Raw genomic sequence first — 22,242 nt, forward strand, 5'->3', positions numbered from 1 at the left:
TTTTGACAGTTGAACAGGATTCTAACTTCCCTTCGATTTTTATGGCATGTTGCAGCTGCATCAGCTTACATGCGATCATCGACACAATATTCAGACAAGATCAAGAATAGGAACAAGGATGTGCAGAAAACCCGTTATCGCTGCTTTACAGCTATATTTCTATATTATGTTTGTACCTACCCATATTTTAGTTACCACAATCAATTGCAAAGTTGTAGCTCATGAAATCGTCTATGATTGTGGTGAGTTTCAAGGACACAAGTTATTCTATATGGTCACCAGGTGGCGTTGAATAGTAGAACTTGGTATTTACTTTTAAGATTGGTACCTAGGGATATTTGGTTACCATGATCGTTTGCAAAGTTGTAGTTCATGACATGTTCTATGAGTGTGGTGATTTTCAAGGTCATTGGGTTTTGCATATGGTCACCAGGGGGCATTGAATAGTAGAATAACTTAGTATTTCCTTATTAAATTGTTAACAAAGCATATTTTGTTATCACAATCAATTGCAAAGTTGTAGCTCATGACATCGTCTATGATTGTGGTGAGTTTCGAGGTCATTGGTTTTTGTATATGGTCACTAGAGGGCAGTGAATATTGAAATTGTTAGATTGTTGAGCATTTGAAACCACTTCCCAAGTGGGCATGATGTCCCTGGACCCTAGTTCCACATTATATTGATCCCTTAGCATATTTTGTTACTACGATCAATTGGAAAGTTGTAGCTCATAACAGTTTCTATGATTTTGGTGAGTTTCAAGGTCATTGGTTTTGTATATGACCACCAGGGGGCGTTGAAAGATAACATAACTTAGTAATTATATATCATATTTGTACCTATGCATATTTTGTTACCACAATCAATTGCAAAGTTGTAGCTCATGACATCGTCTATGATTGTGGTCAGTTTTAATGACATTAGTTATTCTATGTGGTCACCAGGGGGCGCTGAATAGTAGAATAACTTAGTATTTCCATATAATATTGGTAACGAGGCATGTTTTGCTATCACAATCAATTAAAAAATCATAGCTGCCTACATATTGTATATTTGTGGTGAGTTTCAAGGTCATTGGTTTTTGTATATGGTCACCAGGGGGCGTTGAATATTGAAAGTGTTAGGATAAAAACCCACTATTTACAAATCAAAAGAAATCTAAAATCGAGAGTTTATTAATTGAAACAGTCTAAAATATAACAACACGACGTTTTTGATCTCAGATCATCGTCAGGTGTGAGATATTGAAAATGGAACATCGGCCTTCAGATATGGCCACCAGGGTGGCTATTTTGAATTATGCACGATAGACCTACAACTCATCCATTATGGTCACTAGGGTAGAACATCTTCATTTTCTTGCACTATACAGCCTACAATTCTTAAAGGATTTACATGAAACTTGGTGTGGTGATTGGGGTGGGTTAGATGTTCACAACATCCAAAAATGGAGGTCCTCAGCTATCAAATATGGCCACCAGGGTAGCCATCGAATTTCTTGTTTAGCAGGATATAGTCTGGTGGATCTGATGGAAATCCATGAAACTTGATGTGTTAAGAGAGGTTTACCTGTGTTCGACTTTTAATCTTACAAAGTTGGGGAGATTATATTACAGAGGTGAATTTAAGGCCACAAGGCGTAATTCTAGTTTTTAATTAGTGGTTGGTGTATTTTTGAAAAGTTGGTTTTGAACTTAATCAGTCAAATTCCATGGTAATTTGCTGTTTTGATTGGAATAATATCTCAGCTATTTACATGTTCATATTAGCTTCCTGTAGATCAACTGGCCCCTTGAATACACAGCATTCTCACTTATTTACAGCAAGACTACAGTAGATGCTTCTAGTGTGAGAGCTCTTCAGTAGATGCTTCTAGTCACAATCATCAGTCCTAGAAAATTGTATCAGATGTATTTGATCAAGCCCTGGCGATTTAGTTTTAATGTTTTGGATGATTTGATTTAGCTGTGATCCTTAGAACTGGATTTTTTGTCTGAAAAATAAATGGAACTTGAATTTCAAATGATAATATTGTTAATTAATGAAGTTTAAAAATCTATGGAGCTTCCTCATCTAACAAGGTATGATAATTAGTAAGGCTGATATTATATACCATAAAAATTGCTTCAAAGTAATGTTTATTCCGCTTAGCACTCACTCTTTAATTTCACTGTGTCGTGTCAATTATTCCAAGTTTATCACGATACTGAATAGCTCATTTGTTGTTTAGTTTCATGCATTACAAGTGTTATTTTGTAGTAAACAGTCGAGGCTTTCATATGATTAAGGTTTGATGAGGTGGGTCACCAAAATCGTGTCCTTTTGGCCCCATGAAATTCATGCAAACTTACTTGGATTTGAAGTGAGCGCTCAGATCTGTTATGCTCATATTCCCAATACTGAAGAATTAAAAAGAGGTAGATGTTGATTTTTGTACGTTACTTTGAGGACGTGGGTGTCTAGTTTTTCATGAGCTATTGCATTCGAACCCACGATAACCATATTTGTGCAGCATACGAAAAAAATGTCATGGCGGCTTGAGTGCTAATGGGTTAAATGACTTATGAGGCATCTAAATGATAATAAAAAATCTATCATATTTTAGATTATGAACTTGACTCAGATGGATTAAACTGGATATATATAGTGTGTGGTGTAGTTGTAGTATTGATAAGTTTGTGTATAGGATTCAGCAGATATCAATCGCGACGTTCTAGGCTTACCTTTCTCGGAGATGCACCTGCAGAAACTACATCACCATTAACCGATCGGTCGATTGCTGCTACTTCAGGTTTGTTCAGATAATTTGAAAAATAATTTTTTTGGCCTGACATGTTAGTTAATATAGCATTTGTATTTTTCTGATTTTTAAGCCCACTTGGGACTTCATTATTCCCAGTGGGCTATTGCGTTCACTTTTTGTCTGTCAGTAGATAGTTCAGTGAATTTGAGAATTTTTGAAGACGCGTCACTGGATTTACTTGGCGTTTGAATGTATCTACCCTAGAAACATCTACTGCCAAAATCAGTACTTAATGCACATTTCTGAAAATTATTAAGATAAATCTCATGTAAGATTAAATTATTGTATTTGTCCAAATTTATTAATTATTTCCTATGAATTAATATTAAAAATGGGAAATATAATTGGTTATAATTATCTTATTAAAACTGCAACAATGAATTCATTTGGATTATAAGATATAAATAAAACAGTTATCACTGCTCCAAAATTAATGGGAGGTGAAAAAAATAAAAAACACATTCAATCAACTGAAATTATAACTAAAAATATTAAATTTATTAATGATTCTAAATTAAAAGATTATAATGCATCAGAAAATATTAAAACCGATAATATTCAGCACGATATAATTTAAAGTGATAATGATAATAAATCACATGAAAATACTAAATAAGCTATGTCTTGTTTTGGAATTGTAATTGGTGGAATATTATATTTTAAATATTAATTTTTTTATTATATAAATGGCAAGTAAAATTACAGTTGTAGGCCTAGTGGATGGTGGAGAAGAAAAAATTGAAATGAAAGATTCTAATGAACCTGGTATAACTGAAACAACAAAAACCTGATTTTACTGAAACAAGTTTTTATAATGATAATGATGATATAGTCAAATACGTTTAGAAAAAGAAATTAAAGATTTGACTTCAAGAATATAATTTAGAATTACAGAAAGATGAAAATAAATTATTATTAAAATCATATCATTATTGTATTAATAGATTACAAGTTATTATTAAAAATTGTTAATAGAACCAAATTCTGAGATATCATTAAAAGAAAAATAAGATTATTATTTAGATTAGAAGGTTTTACCATTTTTCAGTTTTAACAGCTGTAACTATGGTATTTACAACAATTGGATTAGCTATATCAAATTCATTAAAATCTATACCAAGTCCTAAACCACCAGATAAACCACTAAATAATAATGATTCTATACAAGATAAAGTTATAGATGGATTAAAGAAATTGGCAAATTGTTTATTGGAATTATCTAAAAAATCTGCTGCAGCTTTACCTGGATTTATAGCATCACTTGTTAGTTTTATATTGAAATATGCTGAAAATATTATTAGTCTGGCTGCTGAACATATAATATTATTTTTAATTACAGTTGTAAGTGTTATTATTTTTGGATTTTTGTAAATTTGATAGAAAATAAATAATTAATTTTTTTTAATAAATGGTGAATGGAAAATATATTGATCCTTCAAATAATTCTAGAATTTCTTATGCAATTAAAGCTAAACGTTGTCATTATATAATTACTCATAATCCTAGTAATATTTATCCAAATTAATCCAAACTTACGACCATATTATGGAGCTCTAAACTTTCCACAAAATTCAGTTCTATCCTAGGCAGTGGTCACACAGCAAATCAGCAGAGAAAATCAAAATAAATAAAGAGCAAAAGCTAATAATGCAATAGTAACTAATGCCGCGGATAATTTAATTAAAACGATCTATGGTAGTAAGTATAAAATTCCTTTAGATTTTGAATTGATAAATAATATTGCACCGTATAAATATGCAATTCAAGAAGATATTATATTTGAAATAACTTTTGCACCTGTAAATGAAATAGTATTATCGAGTGTTAAGATATTGGTTATAAATTATCAAATATATGTTTACAATATGATACAGTTACTAATGAAAATATTGCAAATACAATTCAAACTCGATATAATCAAGGATTTTCATTATTATATGATTATATAGATGAATTTAAAACTGTAACTATTAATGCAAGTGATGAAATGATAAATGAAAATATTAGATTTCCTAGAAGATCAAATAAAGGTATTTTATTATTTTTTGCTAAAATACATTCTAATAATATAAATAATATAATATGCTGATGCAATAAATGTTGATAATTATTATAATCCTGAAATATTAAAAGTAGAAATAACAATTGAAGGTATAGCAAATAAAATGTTTTGTCAAGGAATGAGAATGATAGATCAATGGGTAGAAATTAAAAAAAAACCTTTCATGAATGAAAAAATAAAATTATCTGAGGACTGTAATATTAAGCAAATTGATATTATACTGGTAATAAATTTGCATTATGGTTAGATTTTAGAACAACTGAAGATAATTCATTACATGGTTCTGATAAAAAATTAGAAAATACAAAAGATGGAATACAATTATTCATGATAAGAAAAAAGGAATTGACAATTATGAAATGCATATTTATATTATTTCTGATGCGCAATTAATTATAACAAATTCACAATTATATAGTATTCAATATCCAAAATATGTAGTTGATATTGGTGATATATAAATGGGAGATAAAAAATCACCTAATCCTAAAGAACAATATTTAAGAAATTTATGTTATAATCCTGAGAGTTCAATTGCCTATTCTTCTGTATAAAGAATATTTTGTAAGAATATTTGGCGTCAGGTAAACAAGATAAATTGAATAAGATAATCCTACAAAATTTAGTAAAAGATGAAGATATAAATGAATTTATATTAGAACAACCAACATATACAACACATAAAAAAAATTGTAAGAAAATTCTAAACTCGTAAAACTATGGTTAGTTATGTAGATCAACAACGGCAGGGAGATTTAATTGATATGAAAATCTTTAAAAAGATTATAATTATTATTGGTGGATATTAACCCTTTCAATCCCACTACCGTATGGCATACGGTACAAATTGACAAGCTAGCATACCTGTACCGTATGTGATACGGTATCACTTAACCCTTCTTCTAGAAGGGCATATCTATCAGTATCAGCCGGTGCTGCCATCTGCATAAAATCAAAGATGGCAACAGCCATGAAAAAAACAATTTGGCTGGATGAAACGGTTCAGCAGCTCGTATATGATGCTGACAGTGATGCTGGTGACTTGGAATTTGGTAGTGAACAAATTGAGAGTGACAACGAATATGACAGCAGCAGTTCAGATGATGTGAATTAGTCAGAAAGTAGGTTTATAGTGCCAGCAATGATTTTGATGATGAAAATGAAATCAGTGACAATTTTTTTAGACCCTGTTGATACGGTTGTCATGGTAACGGACACCAATAACAATAATGAAGAATCAGAAACTGTCCATCTTCAAGGTCACATATATTCAAATAATTTGTCTTATTTGTAAGCCCAATGGTTATCAACACCATGGTATAAAATGTATCAGTGTCAAATACATAGGAAAAATTTTCTGAGGCCTGAAATTATACCCCAATGAAACCCCTTACATCCGGACAGAGCAGTTTATCTGAAACTTTTTCGTGAATTTTTTTCATGGCGGCCATCTTGGAGTATGTGACCTTGACCTCAAGTTCACTTATATCCAAATTATTAGGGTTTTCTGTTTCTTCACAGAAAACCCTATTGAAATTCGCGTGATTATTATTAGGGTTTCTGCTGCCTTCGCAGAAACCCTATTGTATTCCTGCTGATTATTATTATTATTATTATTATTATTATATTCTTTTTCACACTGGATCTTACTGAAAGGATATAAACAACTGCAACTTACTTTCACTGTCGGTGAAACCATTCGGTATCACAAGTACTACGCTGCATTGACAAATACTGTATATAATATTAATCAGAAGTATATAATATTAATCAGAAATGCACTGTTTACTCACTGTGAGCCTCTAAACATCGAAATTTAAGCCCGATTCAAACAGTATCCATCTACGTATGTGTATTGCCTGCGTGTCATTCCCACAGCGGCTCCTAAACACGTGTGTTTGTGTCTGTGTCCTTATATCGATAGAGCTGTGTTGTTCTAGATCTGTAGTAAACACGTAAGCAGTAGTGATATTTTTATCTCTTCCTTCTACAAATCGATTGTTGAATTAGGACATTGCTCGACTGAACGCAACTGAGGAATTTTTATGGCCTTATTTGTGCCGTATGTTAAAGAGCATCATATATTGCTTCGGCAACACAAGTTAGAGCATCATATATAGGCTTTAATACTTCGAATTCCGCTAGTAACAAGAATATTGCTCAACGGATTTACTTGAAACTTACGTGAGATGTACGGAACACAGGTACCTTGAGGTAAGTCGAAGGGATCTTTGATTGGGGACCCCGTTCACCCACCAGGGGGTGTTTTACATTTGAAAATTGTGACATCGAAAAGTTACTGTGTGAGAAAATTTTTTGTCTTTGACTTTTCAGCTTCGGGCGAGCACGAAAGTTGTTCATAACAGCCCGGAGGTTAAAAAAGTCAATGGCACGCCCAATCTACGATTAACCGTTGATACACATGTCCCTGGTTACAAAATGAAACGAACCCCTCATATGATTAGTTCCCATTTTAACCACTAGGGGGCGTAAATTTTGAAAAATCGATTTCAGCATCCATTTTTCGCATTTAATGCGGTCTGTTTATTATGAAAATCACAAAACTTGGTATAAGTACAAAGACACGTGTGTAATATGCCATCCTGCATGATTAGTTCTTACAACTGCCACCAGGGGACTGTGAAAACAACGATTTTTGCTCCTAGGTCCTTAACCGTTGGCGATAGAATCGAGGTTGCAATGTGTGGTTAGCAGCCCTTTTCAAGATACTTGGATTTATGTATGGTTTAAGTAGGTAACTTATATGATTCTCCAGGAGCGCCACCTACATTTTGCTGGAAATGCATTTTCATTGATAGCTACTAAGTGGATAAAGGGATCTCTATGAAAATTGATATACATGTACCTGGATATAAGAAACAACGAATCCCTAACATAATTAGTTCCTATTCTAACGACTAGGGGGCGTTAATGTTGAAAACTCATTCTAGCATCAGTTTTTTCGATTGAAATTCAGTAGTATGCTAACCGGCAAATTACCGGCCACTTGGGCATGGTAAAAGTACCGTATCTTCGTTATTCTCGGTGTCATATCCCCTAACCTTGGTACATTAGAACTTTTCGCGTAGTATCCCATGTGAATCAACATAGCCATGTTATCAGCTGACCCCTTGGTGGCGCTCCTCATCCAGCAAGGCAGAAACCCGTTATCGCTGCTTTGCAGCTATATTTATTTTTTTTTTTCCCTTTTCCACATAGTTTTTGTTAAAAGTGTAAAGGCTTCCTTACCTTACCGATGTCGCCGATACAATCCGTATGATGTCCTTCAGCTCACTTTAATCTCCAGATACTGCATGGGAATTTTGATAAATCCACCTTATAAAGGCACTGTCGAGCCGTAAACATCGGAAATTTGGCTCCGTTCAATTAGTAGCCATGTTGTGTTTTCTTACCGATATTTCTCTCTTCTTTTCGAGGAAGAGCTATCGAATAATTCCCTCTCTTCGCCACAATCAATTTCAAAGTCAATTTTATGAATTTATTGCTCAGCGGGTCCGAGTCCAAGAGTTTACGAGTCTGGCGTTCACGTGTCTGACAGGTTTACGGGCATTTGTTTGTTACCTCTTTAATATTTTTGATTTCTTGTTATTCCGAATATTTTATTTAAGTATATTGCTGATCAGTTCATGTAACCAAAAGCGTCAATAAACAGACTTTGAATTGATCAAGTTTAAATCAAGGTCGTTGAGTCGCGGAAGGCTACTAGAATTACGTTCGTCTTCGTCTCAGAGAGAAAACAAACGACAGAAAAGTATCAGGTGATTATCGATAGCCTACAACGGTACACACAGTTGACAAACAGTGTTAGGCCTGTGCCGGTTGGTACGTACTGGGACTAAATATACTGGTTGGTCAGTTGGTTCGGTTGTGAAGTGTGGAAGCTAAGATTATCAGAAAGCCTACCGGTATTTATTTGTCTATAGGCCTATTATATAGAAGCCAATACCATTTTAAGTATGTAGTTGTTAACCGCACGTGACTGTACGGTGATCTCCACAGGTTAACCGTGTACGTGAGTTCCCTACTAAGTCTATAATGCCATACGTGAGTTCCTAGTTAGTAGCCAATACCATTTTAAGTACGAAATTGTTACGCGTACGTGACTGTACGGTGATACAGGTTAACCGTACGTGATTTCCCTAAAAACGCTGTACGTGAGTTCCTATAATCTGCAAACGCGCATGCGTTAAAGAATAGAGTTTGGGTTGGGTGAGGCTAGGCTATTTGTAAATCAAATTTCATCCACCCTGCAGTTACGTTCTGTAGCACAGTGGGTAAATCACTGGACTACTACTGGATTTTTTTTTTCGTTTTGTTTCGAATCCCAATATTGCAAGTCTGAGCGTCAACGTACTCACATATGGCTAACCTGTAGAAATCACCGTACAGTCACGTACAGGTTACAACTGCGTTTTAAGTATTAAGTGAGTACGACAAGCCTACCATGCCTATGTACTACAAAATCAACTTTTTCCCTCTCGTCGGCCCTACAGTGATGTTACTATAACTGGTGCCATTATAATATGGATAGGATTTGGTCAGGACTAGCCTAAAGTCTAATTCGGTCTATGTACTAATTCACTCGATAGGCCTATTTTTAAAACAATACAGTGAAATATTCACACGCAGAAAGGCTAATTGATTTGAGCCATGTGATTAAGTTTGGCCAGGCCTTCTCTGACCTGCTGACATTAATAGTCAAACCAAAACGTTCATGTGGTCACGGCTTGTATTACCAGAAATCATTGTAGGCCTGTACATTTTGCTGTTCGTAGGTTTGGTATACCAATTTCTCCATTCTTGACTGATAAGTGTACGGTACAGCAATTATATATTATACAATTGTTCCAATGGGAATAGGGCCTATTGATTGGGCTTATTATTTCCTGCTTTAGAGTACTGAAATAAACCTAATGTTCTTTCAAATATCCAACATCGGTGAAAGTTTGATTAATACTGTATACATGTACTGTAGGTTTTCATGTTGTATGAATATTTTGCAGTTCAAATGGTTATGATGCTGATTCCAATGTCAAACGCATGAAGTTAGATGGTCAAGGACAGTCAACACCAAGATATCTCTCTTCGACCGATGTTGTACCATAGAAGATCTGATTCTTTCAACTCAAGGAAAGTGATTCAACACGATCGACATAACACTGGAATAGGTTTGCAGTAACTAACGGTTCATTTCATTTAGTCCTATGTACTTTTTAGCCAATTTGGATTTGATTGTAATTGAAACTCTGGAACTGTTAACAAAAGACAAGTATGACAAGTTGAAAAAATACAAGTTATGCTTGATTCTCATGTTCAAATTTAATTCAAATTTATTTTATTACATCATATTTACAAAGCATATCATTGGTTCATACAGTAATAAAAATTAGGGCAGAACAAATATTATAACAGAAACTCCAAAAAGGCAATGAATTTCTATAACTAAATGAACATTATTTTAAGCCCACTTGGGACTTTAGTCCCAGCGGGCTATTGCGTTCACTTTTCGTCCATCGTCCGTCCGTCCGTAGACGGAAATCAGTTATTTTAGGAAGTTTTGAAGACGCTTCAATGTAATGTCTTGATATTTGGGTTTCAGATGTATCTACCCTAGACACATCTTCAGCTCAAAAACTGGGCCTGTCAGAATCAAGATGACCGACTGGCAGCCATTGTTGTTCGCCAAAATCAACACTTTTTACACATTTTTGAACTTTTTGAGGGAAATTTTGAAGATGCTTTGATCAATTACCTTTGTCTTTCGGATATGTGTGAATACCCCCTGGGCCCATCAGCATAACAAAAATTGGGATACGGTCTCAAGATGGCCGTCCTATGACCTTTTTTAGTGCCCAAAAATGTCAATTTTGGCCCGAATTCTGAGTTTGCCATTTCTCATTGCAATTTGTGACGGGTTTTCTTTGAAAAGGGATGTTTTATACCTTTGATACCTGAATTGTTAGATTTTTGAGCATTTGGAACCACTTCCCAAGTGGGCATGGTGTCCCTGGACCCCTAGTTCTAATAAATCAGATCAAGAGTGACTCTCCCGTTTATTAGGAAACACACGCAACTAGTGGAATAGGTTTGATTTACACACATGTTGCGGGTATCAATTGTTTATCACTGTAGAATTTGTAATCCATAAAAGCCAAAATCAACATCAGCCGGAAACCCAGACCAAATCAATTCATAATTTATTGATTGAATCTACACTACAATATATGTATTTATTCAAATATTTCAATAAAAACATTAACTTCTTAAATCTATTCTAAATCATAATACGTTCTTATCTGTGAATTCACTCAATCTATCGGCTCAGCAGGTGCTTAAGATAAGTTCTTAATAGGACAGATCCATTTTTAAGGATGGTGATAATACAGTATCATGATGTTTGAATGCCAAAATAAATGCCTGGTCAAATATATTAATATTTGTGATTGTACGTCCACGTATGTTCGGTTTCAAAGCTGAATCATATTTGACGTTTACACAGTGGTTGCATATTAGGTTCGAATCTGTCAATGCATTTTATTCTATGTATCGATATTTCAATTTACTACAATTCCCATCATTCTGAATGGCTTTACAGAAAACCCGTCATCGCTGCTTTGCAGCTATATTTTATGTCTAAATTGTTGGCCCAAAAGTTATCAACAACATGCTATATAAATTTTCTGTGTCAGATACCTTGGTAACTATCCTATGAAGTTTCAAATATAACCCTATAAACCCCTAAATTCCCTCCGGTAAAGCAGTGGAGACACTATGTGGTATTGAAAGGGTTAAATAAAATTGATATTTTTTGTCATTATGTATGGATTTTCCCACGATCCAGAAAAGATGCTGTACAAAACAAAAAGTTTAGGAAAATTTCTTTCAGGTGCATTAAAACCAGAAAAAAAACAATTTGATGATGGAAAAGAATTTGATAATTCATTAGTTCATAGTCTCTTAGATAACCATAATATTAAATATTTTTCAACAAAATCTGATAAAAAAGCAGCAGAACAAGAATGTGGAAATATTTCACAGCAAATAATACTTTTAAATGGATTGATATTTGACCATAATTAATAGAAGGATATAATAATACTTACCATTCATCTTAATACTTACCATTCATCTTTTGGAGTGAAACCTATCGATGCTAGAAAACCTGAAAATGCTGAAATTGTTTGAAACAATTTATATGGTGCATTTCCTGTAAATGATTTTGGTGAACCTAGATATAAAGTTGGTCAAATGTTAGAATTTCTAAGTATAAAAAGATATTTGATAAAGGATATGATCGTAATTTTACTAGAGAAATATATGTAAGATAAAAAAAGTTATAACAACAAAACCATATGTCTATAGATTAATAGATTTAGATGGTGACGAAGTTGCTGGGTAATTTTATGAAGAAGAATTAAGTTTAACTACAGAAAAACTAGAACAAGAATATACGATTGAAAAATTATTAAAAACAAAAACTGTTAAAGGGGTTGTGAAGAGTTGTGGGAAAAGTTGATGAATTATCCTAATACTATATTTTTGTGAACCGCTTCGATCGCTAAAAACATTTCAATTGGAATTTTTCTAATTCCACCCATCCAAACCCGAAATATCCCCTTAGCAATGGCCCTGGCAACAGAATGGGCTCTCTCGCTGATCGTGGGAGATGTCGTCACACCGTGATACACTCAAAACCGGAAGTAAATTTCTACTACGTGACACACGCTTTCTGTCGCAATCCGCTGTATTTTCCCCGTGTTTTTTATCATGCCTCGTCGTTGTGTAGCAATATATTGCTCCCACGATGATGGAAGACTTTTTAAATGGCCTAAAGATGAGATAACAGCCCGCAAATGGACAAAATTTGTTCAAGTTAAACGAAAAGACTTCAAGTTAGATCGGACTGTCTCCACACTGTCGTTGTTGTGTTATAGACACTTTGAAGACGAATGCTTTTCAAATCTAACTCAACTTCACTTTGGATTTGCTAAAAAGTAAGTGTTTGTTGTTTTATTGTTATTTTCATTCAATTCTATGCAATTTATTACCCTCAGGACAGTAGGCCTACTCCTACATTATCTGCTAATTTCCTAAGCAAAACAAACCGTCCCAGATGTAGGCTATTGAAAATTTCACTTAACAACTGTTTTTCAGATTTCTGTTAAAACCCTCTTCTGTACCAACTATACATCTCACTGGTCCAGATTAATCAGGAGATAGCACCAGTATTTCAAATAATGAGGCATCAACCAGCACTTCAATGCCATCTTCTAAACGGGGCGCGTTCAGAAAGAGGGAAAACAAACATTTAATAGAAGATGCCATCACCATCAATGATTCCGATCAGCTCGACCTTTCTGGAATAGAGCCTATTGCTCCATCGGATACATTATCTGATAAATGTTATGTCATTTTTTTCCTGGAACTACATTGTGAAGGTTCTATTTCAGCCTATATGCGAAAACTGACTTTTTGTTTAAAAGAATATTCTTGCAGGCATAAAGACACTGAAATGGAAGCCAAATTGTGAGAGGTGTGTAAAAAAAGCCACGTCAGATCCAAACATGTTGAGTGTTCCTTAGGCCCATCTTACAAAAAAAGGAAGGGTGGTAATAACTCTGATATCGATCATTTCTCTGATTCTGAAGAAAGCGATTGTGAAATCAAAGATAGCGATTGTGAAATTGAAAATCCGGATGATATTGATTTTGGAGAACACGAAAGTTGTTTCAATGATGATTAAAATCTAAATTTCATTATTTGTTTGCACTCATTAAATTATGATTTTCATAAACATATGCAGTCAACCTCGGTTAATCCGTATTAGTACTTATTCCGTATAAATAAATTGGTCCCGTTTTTCAGTAACGTTATTCCCTTTAAAATTCTGTGTCTAATTCGTACTCCCTAATCTGTATTTTCACTTATTCCGTAGACAAATGCGCGGTCCCGTTGTCTAATTTATATGTAAATCCCTATGTGTAATCCGTATCAGCTGTCTCAGCTGTTGGGAACATACACTTGAAGTGAAAAAAGTATAAACATCTGTAGTCTAATGAGGTTAATGTGGTCAGTAGGAAATATGCGAAACTAAGAAAACTCAAGTTAATCCATCAATGTCATATTAGTATCAAGCTTCACAAAATATTCAGTACAGATGCTATTATTTGTCAATCAGCAAAAGACCTTTGATGAAGTGTCCTCTAGTACATGACCTGTGGGTTATCTGTACTTTTAGACACACGATTGCTTCAAATAGTCCTATGAAACCAGTTGGTTTGTGTTTCATCACACCAGGGGTGTTTTCTTTTCAAGTATAAATGATATCCAACGGATCTAATGAACCATCGGACACTATAAACTTTTTATTTCCCCCAATGGATTGTTAGAATGTGGTTCTACTGTAGAAGTCGTCCACAGATTGAGAGATAACCAGCTATTATACGGATTGTGCACTTAAATCATAGTTTACACGGGTAATAGTTAATTCGTATCAATTACAAATTATCTGTTATCCGTATATCACTTAATCCGTACTAAAAAGCTCAGTCCCTAGTGACGGAATAACCGAGGTTGACTGTATATTATAGTTCAGATGATGATCCCTTTCACAAGCGGAATAAATACATTGTTTTCGAGTCAGAATTGTTTAGCGCTTCATGAGGTTTGCACCTTTTGCCGGGGAACAAATCGCTGTTACAAGCAGGTAGGCTACTGTACTGAATTATACTGAAAATTAATGCGCATACGTTTAATATTGACCTAAGCTCAAATAACAATATATGTAATTTTATATTTCATATCTCAGGTAAAAGGGACACTCATAACTGTCAGAACATGCAGTACGAGTGTTCGTCAAATTCCAATTCTGAATATATTACTCAGTGCAAGCATTCTGTTCTGTGGGGCATTGCCTTCAAAAATCTTTAGACTTTTTGGGTAAATATTTGAGAAAAGTGGAATTATCTAGTTCGATTCTACATTTAAAAAAAAATCTAAATCTAAATCTAAATCTTATTTTTAGTTTTCTTAACATCGTGTGCCAGACTTCGAGAACATTCTTTCACCAACAAGGCAAACATGGCATCATTCACGTGAAAAACTCCTTTCTTCAGTAAAACAAAAGGAGTTAATATTGGGAGGAGATGTACGATGCGATTCAATGAGTCATAGTGCTAGATTTGGCAGCTATAGCCTAATGGAACTGGAAATGAATAAATTAATTTCAGTGCAGCTTGTTCAGGTGAATTACCGATCAATGTATGGTAACTCTTGATGTATAAAAATGCGTTCATTCAATATTGTCTATATAATTACAGAGTAATGGAACTCAAAGCAGTTACCAAATGGAACTGGAAGGGCTGAAACGATGCCGTGAAGACCTAAAAGAATTTACTGTGAAAGCACTGATCACTGACCGACATACCATAGTATTGTCAATCATTTTGCCCCGAAAATGTATAAATTTTCATACAGTGGTATTCAGAGCAGGTACAGTATTCATAATTTTCTATACTTTGACAGAGGAAAGTTCAGAAATTGAACCTCTTTTCTCTTTTTATTTCAGGATATTTCGAGCAGCACTGCACTATAATGAAAATGCTGGTCACTCAAAAGCTGTCACCCAGACAGGAAAAAATCAGTACAATATTGTGTTCCCCTAGTCCAAAAAGGGTGGTTACTCAATCAAGAAAGTACTGGTGGATTCAACTTATCGTGAGTATAGTTATATTACCAACGTATGAATATTGTTGAACTTTCGTTAAATTATATTACTAATCACTAAACTTTAATTTTTAGATTTAACTAGAAAATCTAAGGATAAGTATATTATGTTAACCCTTACAATACCACTACCATATGGCATACGGTACAAATTGGCAAGCATACCCATACCGTATGTGATACGGTATCACTTAACCCTTCTTCTAGAAGGGCATATCTATCAGTTTCAGCAGGTGCTGGCATCTGCATAAAATCCAAGATGACAACAGCCAGGAAAAAATTTGGCTGGATGAAACGGTTCAGCAGCTCGTATATGATGCTCATAGTGATGCTGGTGACTTGGAATTTGGTAGTGATCAAATTGAGAGTGACAACGAATATAACAGCAGCAGTTCAGATGATGAGACTTAGTCAGAAAATAGGTTTATAGTGCCGGCAATGATTTTGATGATGAAAATGAAATCAGTGACAATTTTTTTAGACCCTGTTGATACGGTTGTCATGGCACGGACACCAATCACAAATATAGCTGCATAGCAGCGATAACGGGTTTCTGCCTAATTGGTTCATATGTTGAACTGGGAAGCGTACGAAGATTTCATCGAAATAATTCTTGCCCATAACATATGACTATTGCTAAGAAGCGCAACCTGGGTCAACATTATGCTGGATATGTGGATATTAGGAGTCCATTTGTCAAAGCATCGAAGCAATACAGTCCAACTTGTTTATGTCTCAGATGGAGCGCACCGGGCAGGGCCGTCATTATATTGCTGACTTATCCAAATTACACTTACTCAGCGCAACGTTTTTCAGTGTGTAAACTCTGTCGTACTCGGCGTTATAGGACAGTGAGGAATTGAATTTTAGCCACCTGAGCTCTTGGCTTAATTCGAGCAAAAGACGTTAAATGACTTCACAGAATTTGATTATGAGTCTAAGATTTTCTAAATTTTTGAAGAATGCTTTCTCTGGTTTTGAGATCAATTAAAATTCACTCCTGAATACATTAGTAAAAAATTAGTCATAGATTTTATTTTATTGAAAGAAATTCTACTGAACACAGATTTTGAAATGAATTATGTGTCGGTTGATCCAGACGAAATAATTACAGCTAAATCAATTGACGATCAACAAGGTGGAGTTTTCATTTATCTTCGGATAATTTGTCTACCCCTGATGATACAAGCATTTTGACGTCATCTTTTGAAACCTCAACGCTTTATCTGCGCGCATCAATTAGTCAGCCACAGTCGATTTTCATGCCATCTGACCTCTTTCCACCTGTAATTAAGCAATCTAATGTAAGAATTACTCAGTTATGTAATATAATAGAGGAGTGAAAGAAAGAATAAATATTTAAATCGTGCGTTTGTCATGAAACATCTATTACTACTGTCTCGCAGAGCATAGACACTGACCGTTAAGCCATGTAAAATTGGTATTTTAAGGGCTATTCGGTTTACTCCAAAACCAGTCTATGATAAAATTTTAAAAGCTTCATATCAAGGGTATATCGTAGGACTCTTGATGCCCGTGAATTATCATCCCATAATAACAATGAATCCAATTCTGCATGTACACTAGCACGACTGATTACCAATCCAAATATTTTAAACATGACATTAGAAAAAACAATTACACAAAACGTCAAGTACTTACAGCATTATTCCCACCAGCTGCAAGAATCGGCAAAGGAATTGAAGACCGTAGTGACCAGTTCATTCCACGATTAATAGCTGGAAAGAAAGTAATCGAAATAAATAGTTGTATACATAAGTGTAAACCAGTCCCTTACTAACTACTAAGGCTTTCCAATGGCTCTACACACTTACATTAAGGGCCTAAATCTATTCTAGGCTTAGCCGAGTACTCATTTGCTATCATATGTACTCATATCATAGCACCACTCAGTGGAAACCTTAACTGCAGTTAGACCAAGAAATCATGTCTAACATTCCCTGGTTAGTGGATTCTCACCTTAAATTGCATAAACTCTGCTGTCGTTGTCATTGATCTGAGTCGTCAAGTGAACGCGGAAGTAACATTCTATAGGAAAATCCCTACTATTCCTGTCCATATTACGTTGATTTGAGCCAGAAATCTTCAGGAAATGTAGCCTACATAAATTGATAAACTAATAGAATTAATCAATTGACTCATTTTAGGGATCATTGTTCATTAAAATCCTAAAACTCGCCATAAATTTCCGATAAATTAAAGCTGAAAATGATTTAAACCATCCGCCATGTTGGCTGCATATTTTCCGCACTAATTGTAAGTCTGAATTTGCGATTTACGGTTGAGTTTGACGCTCGAGGTCGTCCGGTAATTTGTAGGCTTTTCGGGATGTACTTTTATCAATGGATGACAATGCTTTGCGTTATTCTTGTCGCTGTTTAGACCCGGTAATTAACACAGGATTAATTCATAATAAATTACTATACGCAAATTCGAAATGGTCAGGCACTGAGTTATATTATCTGACAGAAATAAAAATTACGTTCATAAGCTGTTAGTGGTCGAATCTGAGAGGAGTTACATTTTATGAAAAAATCTTGGCTGGAAAGTGGAAAATTTATAATAATCAACAGAATTACAAGAGGGTTTCTGCAAAAACAGCAGAAACTCTAATAATGAAGAACCAGAAACTGTCCATCCTCAAGGTCACATATCCAAATAATATGTCTTATTTGTAAGCCCAAAGGTTATCAACGCCATGGTATACAATGTATCAGTGTCAAATATATAGGTAACAATTTTCTGAGGCCTGAAATTATACCCCAATGAAACCCCTTACATCAGGCCTTCCAACATATCGGTGGAGAAGTTGGTAAATGAGTGGAAAAAATAAATTTTTAGCCCACTTGGGACTTAAGTCCCAGCGGGCTATTGCGTTCACTTTTCGTCCGTCTGTCCGTCCGGGACGCGAAATCCAGTTATTTTGGGTAGTTTAAAGACGCTTGAAGGTAATGTCTTGATATTTGGTTTATACATGTATCTACCCTAGAGACATCTCAGCCCAAAACCTGGCCCTGTCAGATTCAAGATGGCCGACTGGCAGCCATTGTTGTTCGCCAATATCAGCACTTTTTACACATTTTCAAAGTTTTCGAGGGGAATTTTGAAGATGCTTTGATCAATTACCTTGATCTTTTGTATATATTTGAATCCCCCAAGGGCCCATCAGCATAAGAGAAATTGGGTCGATCTGACTCAAGATGGTCCTATGACCTTTTTAGTGCCCAAAAATGTCAATTTTGGCCAGAATTCTAGGTCCTGTAGCTTCCTACTGGTTTTCCATTTCTCATTGCAATTTGTGATAGGTATTCTTTGGAAAGGGATGTTTTATACATGAGACAGGTATTTTTGATCAGCCAATTATGACGCAATTGGCGGCCATCTTGGTGTCATCAGTACACATTCGTAGGTGGGAAAAAGTTTTTCCATATTTAATTGATACTTAAGCATATTGTGTTACTATATTCAATTGGAAAGTTGTAGCCCATAACGTGTTCTATGATTTTCAAGGTCATTGTGAGTTTCAAGGTCATTGATTTTTGTATGTGGCCACCAAGGGGCATTGAATAATACAATAACTTTGTATTTCTATATCATATTTGTACCTATGCATATTTTGTAACCACAATCAATTGCAATGTTGTAGCTCATGACATCTTCCATGATTTTGGTGAGTTTTAAGGACATTAGTTGTTCTATATGGTCACCAGGGGGCTTTGAATAGTAGAATAACTTAGTATTTCCTTACTAGATTAGTACCTAGGCATATTTTGTTACCATGATCGATTGCAAAGTTGTATTTCATGACATGTACTGCGATTGTGATGACTTTTAAGGTCATTGGGTTTTGCATATGGTCACCAGGGGGCGGTGAATAGTAGAATAACTCCATAATAAATTGGTAACGAGGCATATTTTGTTATTACAATCAACTGCAAAATCGTAGCTGCTGACATGTTCTATGATTTTGGTGGGTTTCAAGGTCATTGATTTTTGTATATAGTCACTAGGGGGTGTTATGTATTGAAATTGTTAGATTGTTGAGCATTTGAAACCACTTCCAAAGTGGGCATGGTGTCCCTGGATCCCTAGTTTAGTTGTTCTATTGCTTTGAAATTTTACTACATAAAGTAAGGATATATGGCATACAATTTCAGTTGGAATTGATTAGATCAGTGCATTTTGCTGGGAGACAGAGCAGTTTATCTGAAACTTTTTCGTGAATTTTCTCATGGCGGCCATCTTGGAGTATGTGACCTTGACCTCAAGTTCACTTATATCCAAATTATTTATGTCTACATTGTTGGCCTAAAAGTTATCAACAACATGCTATATAAATTTTCTGTGTCAGATACCTTGGTAACTATTCTATGAAGTTTCAAATATACCCCTATAAACCCCTAAATTCCCTCCGGTACAGCAGCTGAGACACTATGTGGTATTGAAAGGGTTAAGCATAATTGTCCAATTGGTGTATAAGGCTTTGCTCTTTCTGCGTGTTTATTTCATAGATGTTTGTAATCTGTTCTATCTTTCACCTGTCTGATACTATATTGTCACATAATCCTTTAGATGATATTTGGAAATTTTTCTTTATGTTCTCACCATCTTGTAACTCCTCAATATGCTTTGCTCAAAAAATATCCTGCTACACAGAAACAAAGCTCATTGAAATTTCATTGAATACTTCAATATGTATATGATGTATTTCCAGGTTATGTGGATGATTGCTTCGAAAACCTAATTAAAGAAATAACATCTGGATCGGGAAGAGGCAATGAGTTAAGTTTAGAGCCACCTGCACTTACAAACTGCAGTGGATTTAGCGTTCTCACGGTTTTCTAAATAATGTAATCTTTGTTGTGTATAATTGATTTCAGTAAGACCTTCAAATAAAAATGTACAAAGTACATGAATTGTTATTTTTCCATTCTTTCCATAACTCAACTTTACTCCTCTATCAGTGTCGCCCACATACACAAATTAACTCAAACTAAGAAAAATGGTTAATGTGTGTCAAGACATTTCTATTTGTATATTATACCTTCAATTAGGGTAGATATTTTGCAGCCACTTTAAATCCTTTAAATTTAAAATCGTCCTCTAGACCAGGTGGAGGGAAATATGCCCTAATGCAGCACACCGCACATGATGGAATGACAACACGATAGTCTTTACCCAAATAACCCCAACACCAGTGAACGAACTGACGATAAGCAGTGTGCTGGTACTTTTCATGTGGTGGTCCTTGAAAATGCATTTCCTCTATATTACTGTTTGTATTTCGACCATGCCACTTGTAAGCCCCAAACATCCAAAGAGACGGCATTTATACCAGGATGGTCAGTAATACAAGTGGGAACTACTTGCCCTTCCAGCTCATGCCCTGCTTCTTCCAATTTTGAGGTCACCTGTGGTATGTCCTGACAGCACACAAACTCTCTTGCGGTTCCATGGTCTGGCAGTATGAACAGGAACACCTACGTAAAAGTAAAAAGTGACAGGGTTTCTGAGTTTTTGAACATTTATTCAACTCTGAATTAATTTTTTTCTCAATTGCTGTTTATGAGTTAATGGTAAAAATTACTCTATTACAGAGTAATAGGCTACACACAATGATAATGAATGAACTGAAGTGTGTTATTGTTACATTATCGATGGACTATGCAAAATGTAGCCTACTATTAGTTTGTTTGTTTGTTTGTTTGTATTGATTCGTAGTCTACGCTAAAAGAGACTTGACTTCTGGTTATTATGACTCTAATAATAGTGTGTGGGATGGAAACTCGGTTAAATATTTTTATTTGTCATATATATTTACGTTAATCTACCAGTCGTTTAAACGACTAACATCGAGTTTCCATGAATCGTCCATTTGCCGGTCCGCATCCGCATCATCAACAACTTTCGTGCTCGCTCGAAGCTGAAAAGTCAAACACAAAAATTTGTCTCACAGTAACTTTTCGATGTCAGAATTTTCAAAATTTAAACGCCCCTGGTGGGTGAACGGGGTCCCCAATCAAAGATCCCTTCGACTTACCTCAAGGTACCTGTGATCCGTACATCTCCCGATAGTTTCAAGATAATCCGTCAAGGAATATTGTAATGCTAACAGAATATAGCCATCCAGGCTCTCGCGTATAGATACCGTAGCTGCATTCATTAGCTCTATCCAGGGAAGTTACTGCAAGGATGCTATTGCTTGTATATGCGGCACAAAAATTCCTCAGTTGCGTTCACTCGAGACTGACCCCATTCAATGCGCCACATATATATATAAAGATACTAAAAAACTACAGGTCTAGTACACCAGCTCTATCACTGCTTATATGGACACTGACACAAACAGACGCACTGACGCTCGCAGTGAGTAAACAGTGCAATTCTGATTAATATCACATACAGTATTTGTCAATGCAGCGTAGTACTTGTGATACAGAATGGTTTCACCGACAGTGAATGTAAGTTGCAGTTGTTTATATCCTTTCAGTAAGATCCAGTGTGAAAAAGGATATAATAATAATAATAATAATAATCAGCAGGAATACAATAGGGTTTCTGCGAAGGCAGCAGAAACCCTAATAATAATAAATATAGCTGCAAAGCAGC

General features: G+C 35.0%; 2 protein-coding genes across 7 annotated transcripts in view; both read left to right on the plus strand.

The window, feature by feature from the left end:
* LOC141901571 (uncharacterized) overlaps positions 1 to 22,242 on the plus strand; it is a 232,547-nt gene that overhangs the window by 146,750 nt on the left and 63,555 nt on the right. For 5 of the 6 annotated variants that reach the window (XM_074788894.1, XM_074788896.1, XM_074788897.1 and 2 more), the window contains one exon: positions 2,607 to 2,792. In XM_074788894.1, the coding sequence (XP_074644995.1) occupies positions 2,607 to 2,792 (186 nt within the window). Of the gene's footprint in view, positions 1 to 1,824; positions 1,897 to 2,606; positions 2,793 to 22,242 lie in introns of those variants that run through there. The other variant, XM_074788899.1, reaches the window with a different exon arrangement.
* On the plus strand, positions 14,532 to 20,470 carry LOC141901573 (uncharacterized). Its single transcript, XM_074788900.1, has 6 exons — positions 14,532 to 14,593; positions 14,696 to 14,826; positions 14,912 to 15,130; positions 15,207 to 15,378; positions 15,455 to 15,603; positions 20,348 to 20,470. Exons 3-6 carry the CDS (start codon positions 15,050 to 15,052, stop codon positions 20,375 to 20,377), a joined length of 432 nt encoding a protein of 143 aa, XP_074645001.1. The 5' UTR covers positions 14,532 to 14,593; positions 14,696 to 14,826; positions 14,912 to 15,049; the 3' UTR covers positions 20,378 to 20,470.

This window comes from Tubulanus polymorphus, chromosome 3, assembly GCF_964204645.1.
Source record: "Tubulanus polymorphus chromosome 3, tnTubPoly1.2, whole genome shotgun sequence".
NCBI classification, from domain to species: domain Eukaryota; kingdom Metazoa; phylum Nemertea; class Palaeonemertea; order Tubulaniformes; family Tubulanidae; genus Tubulanus; species Tubulanus polymorphus.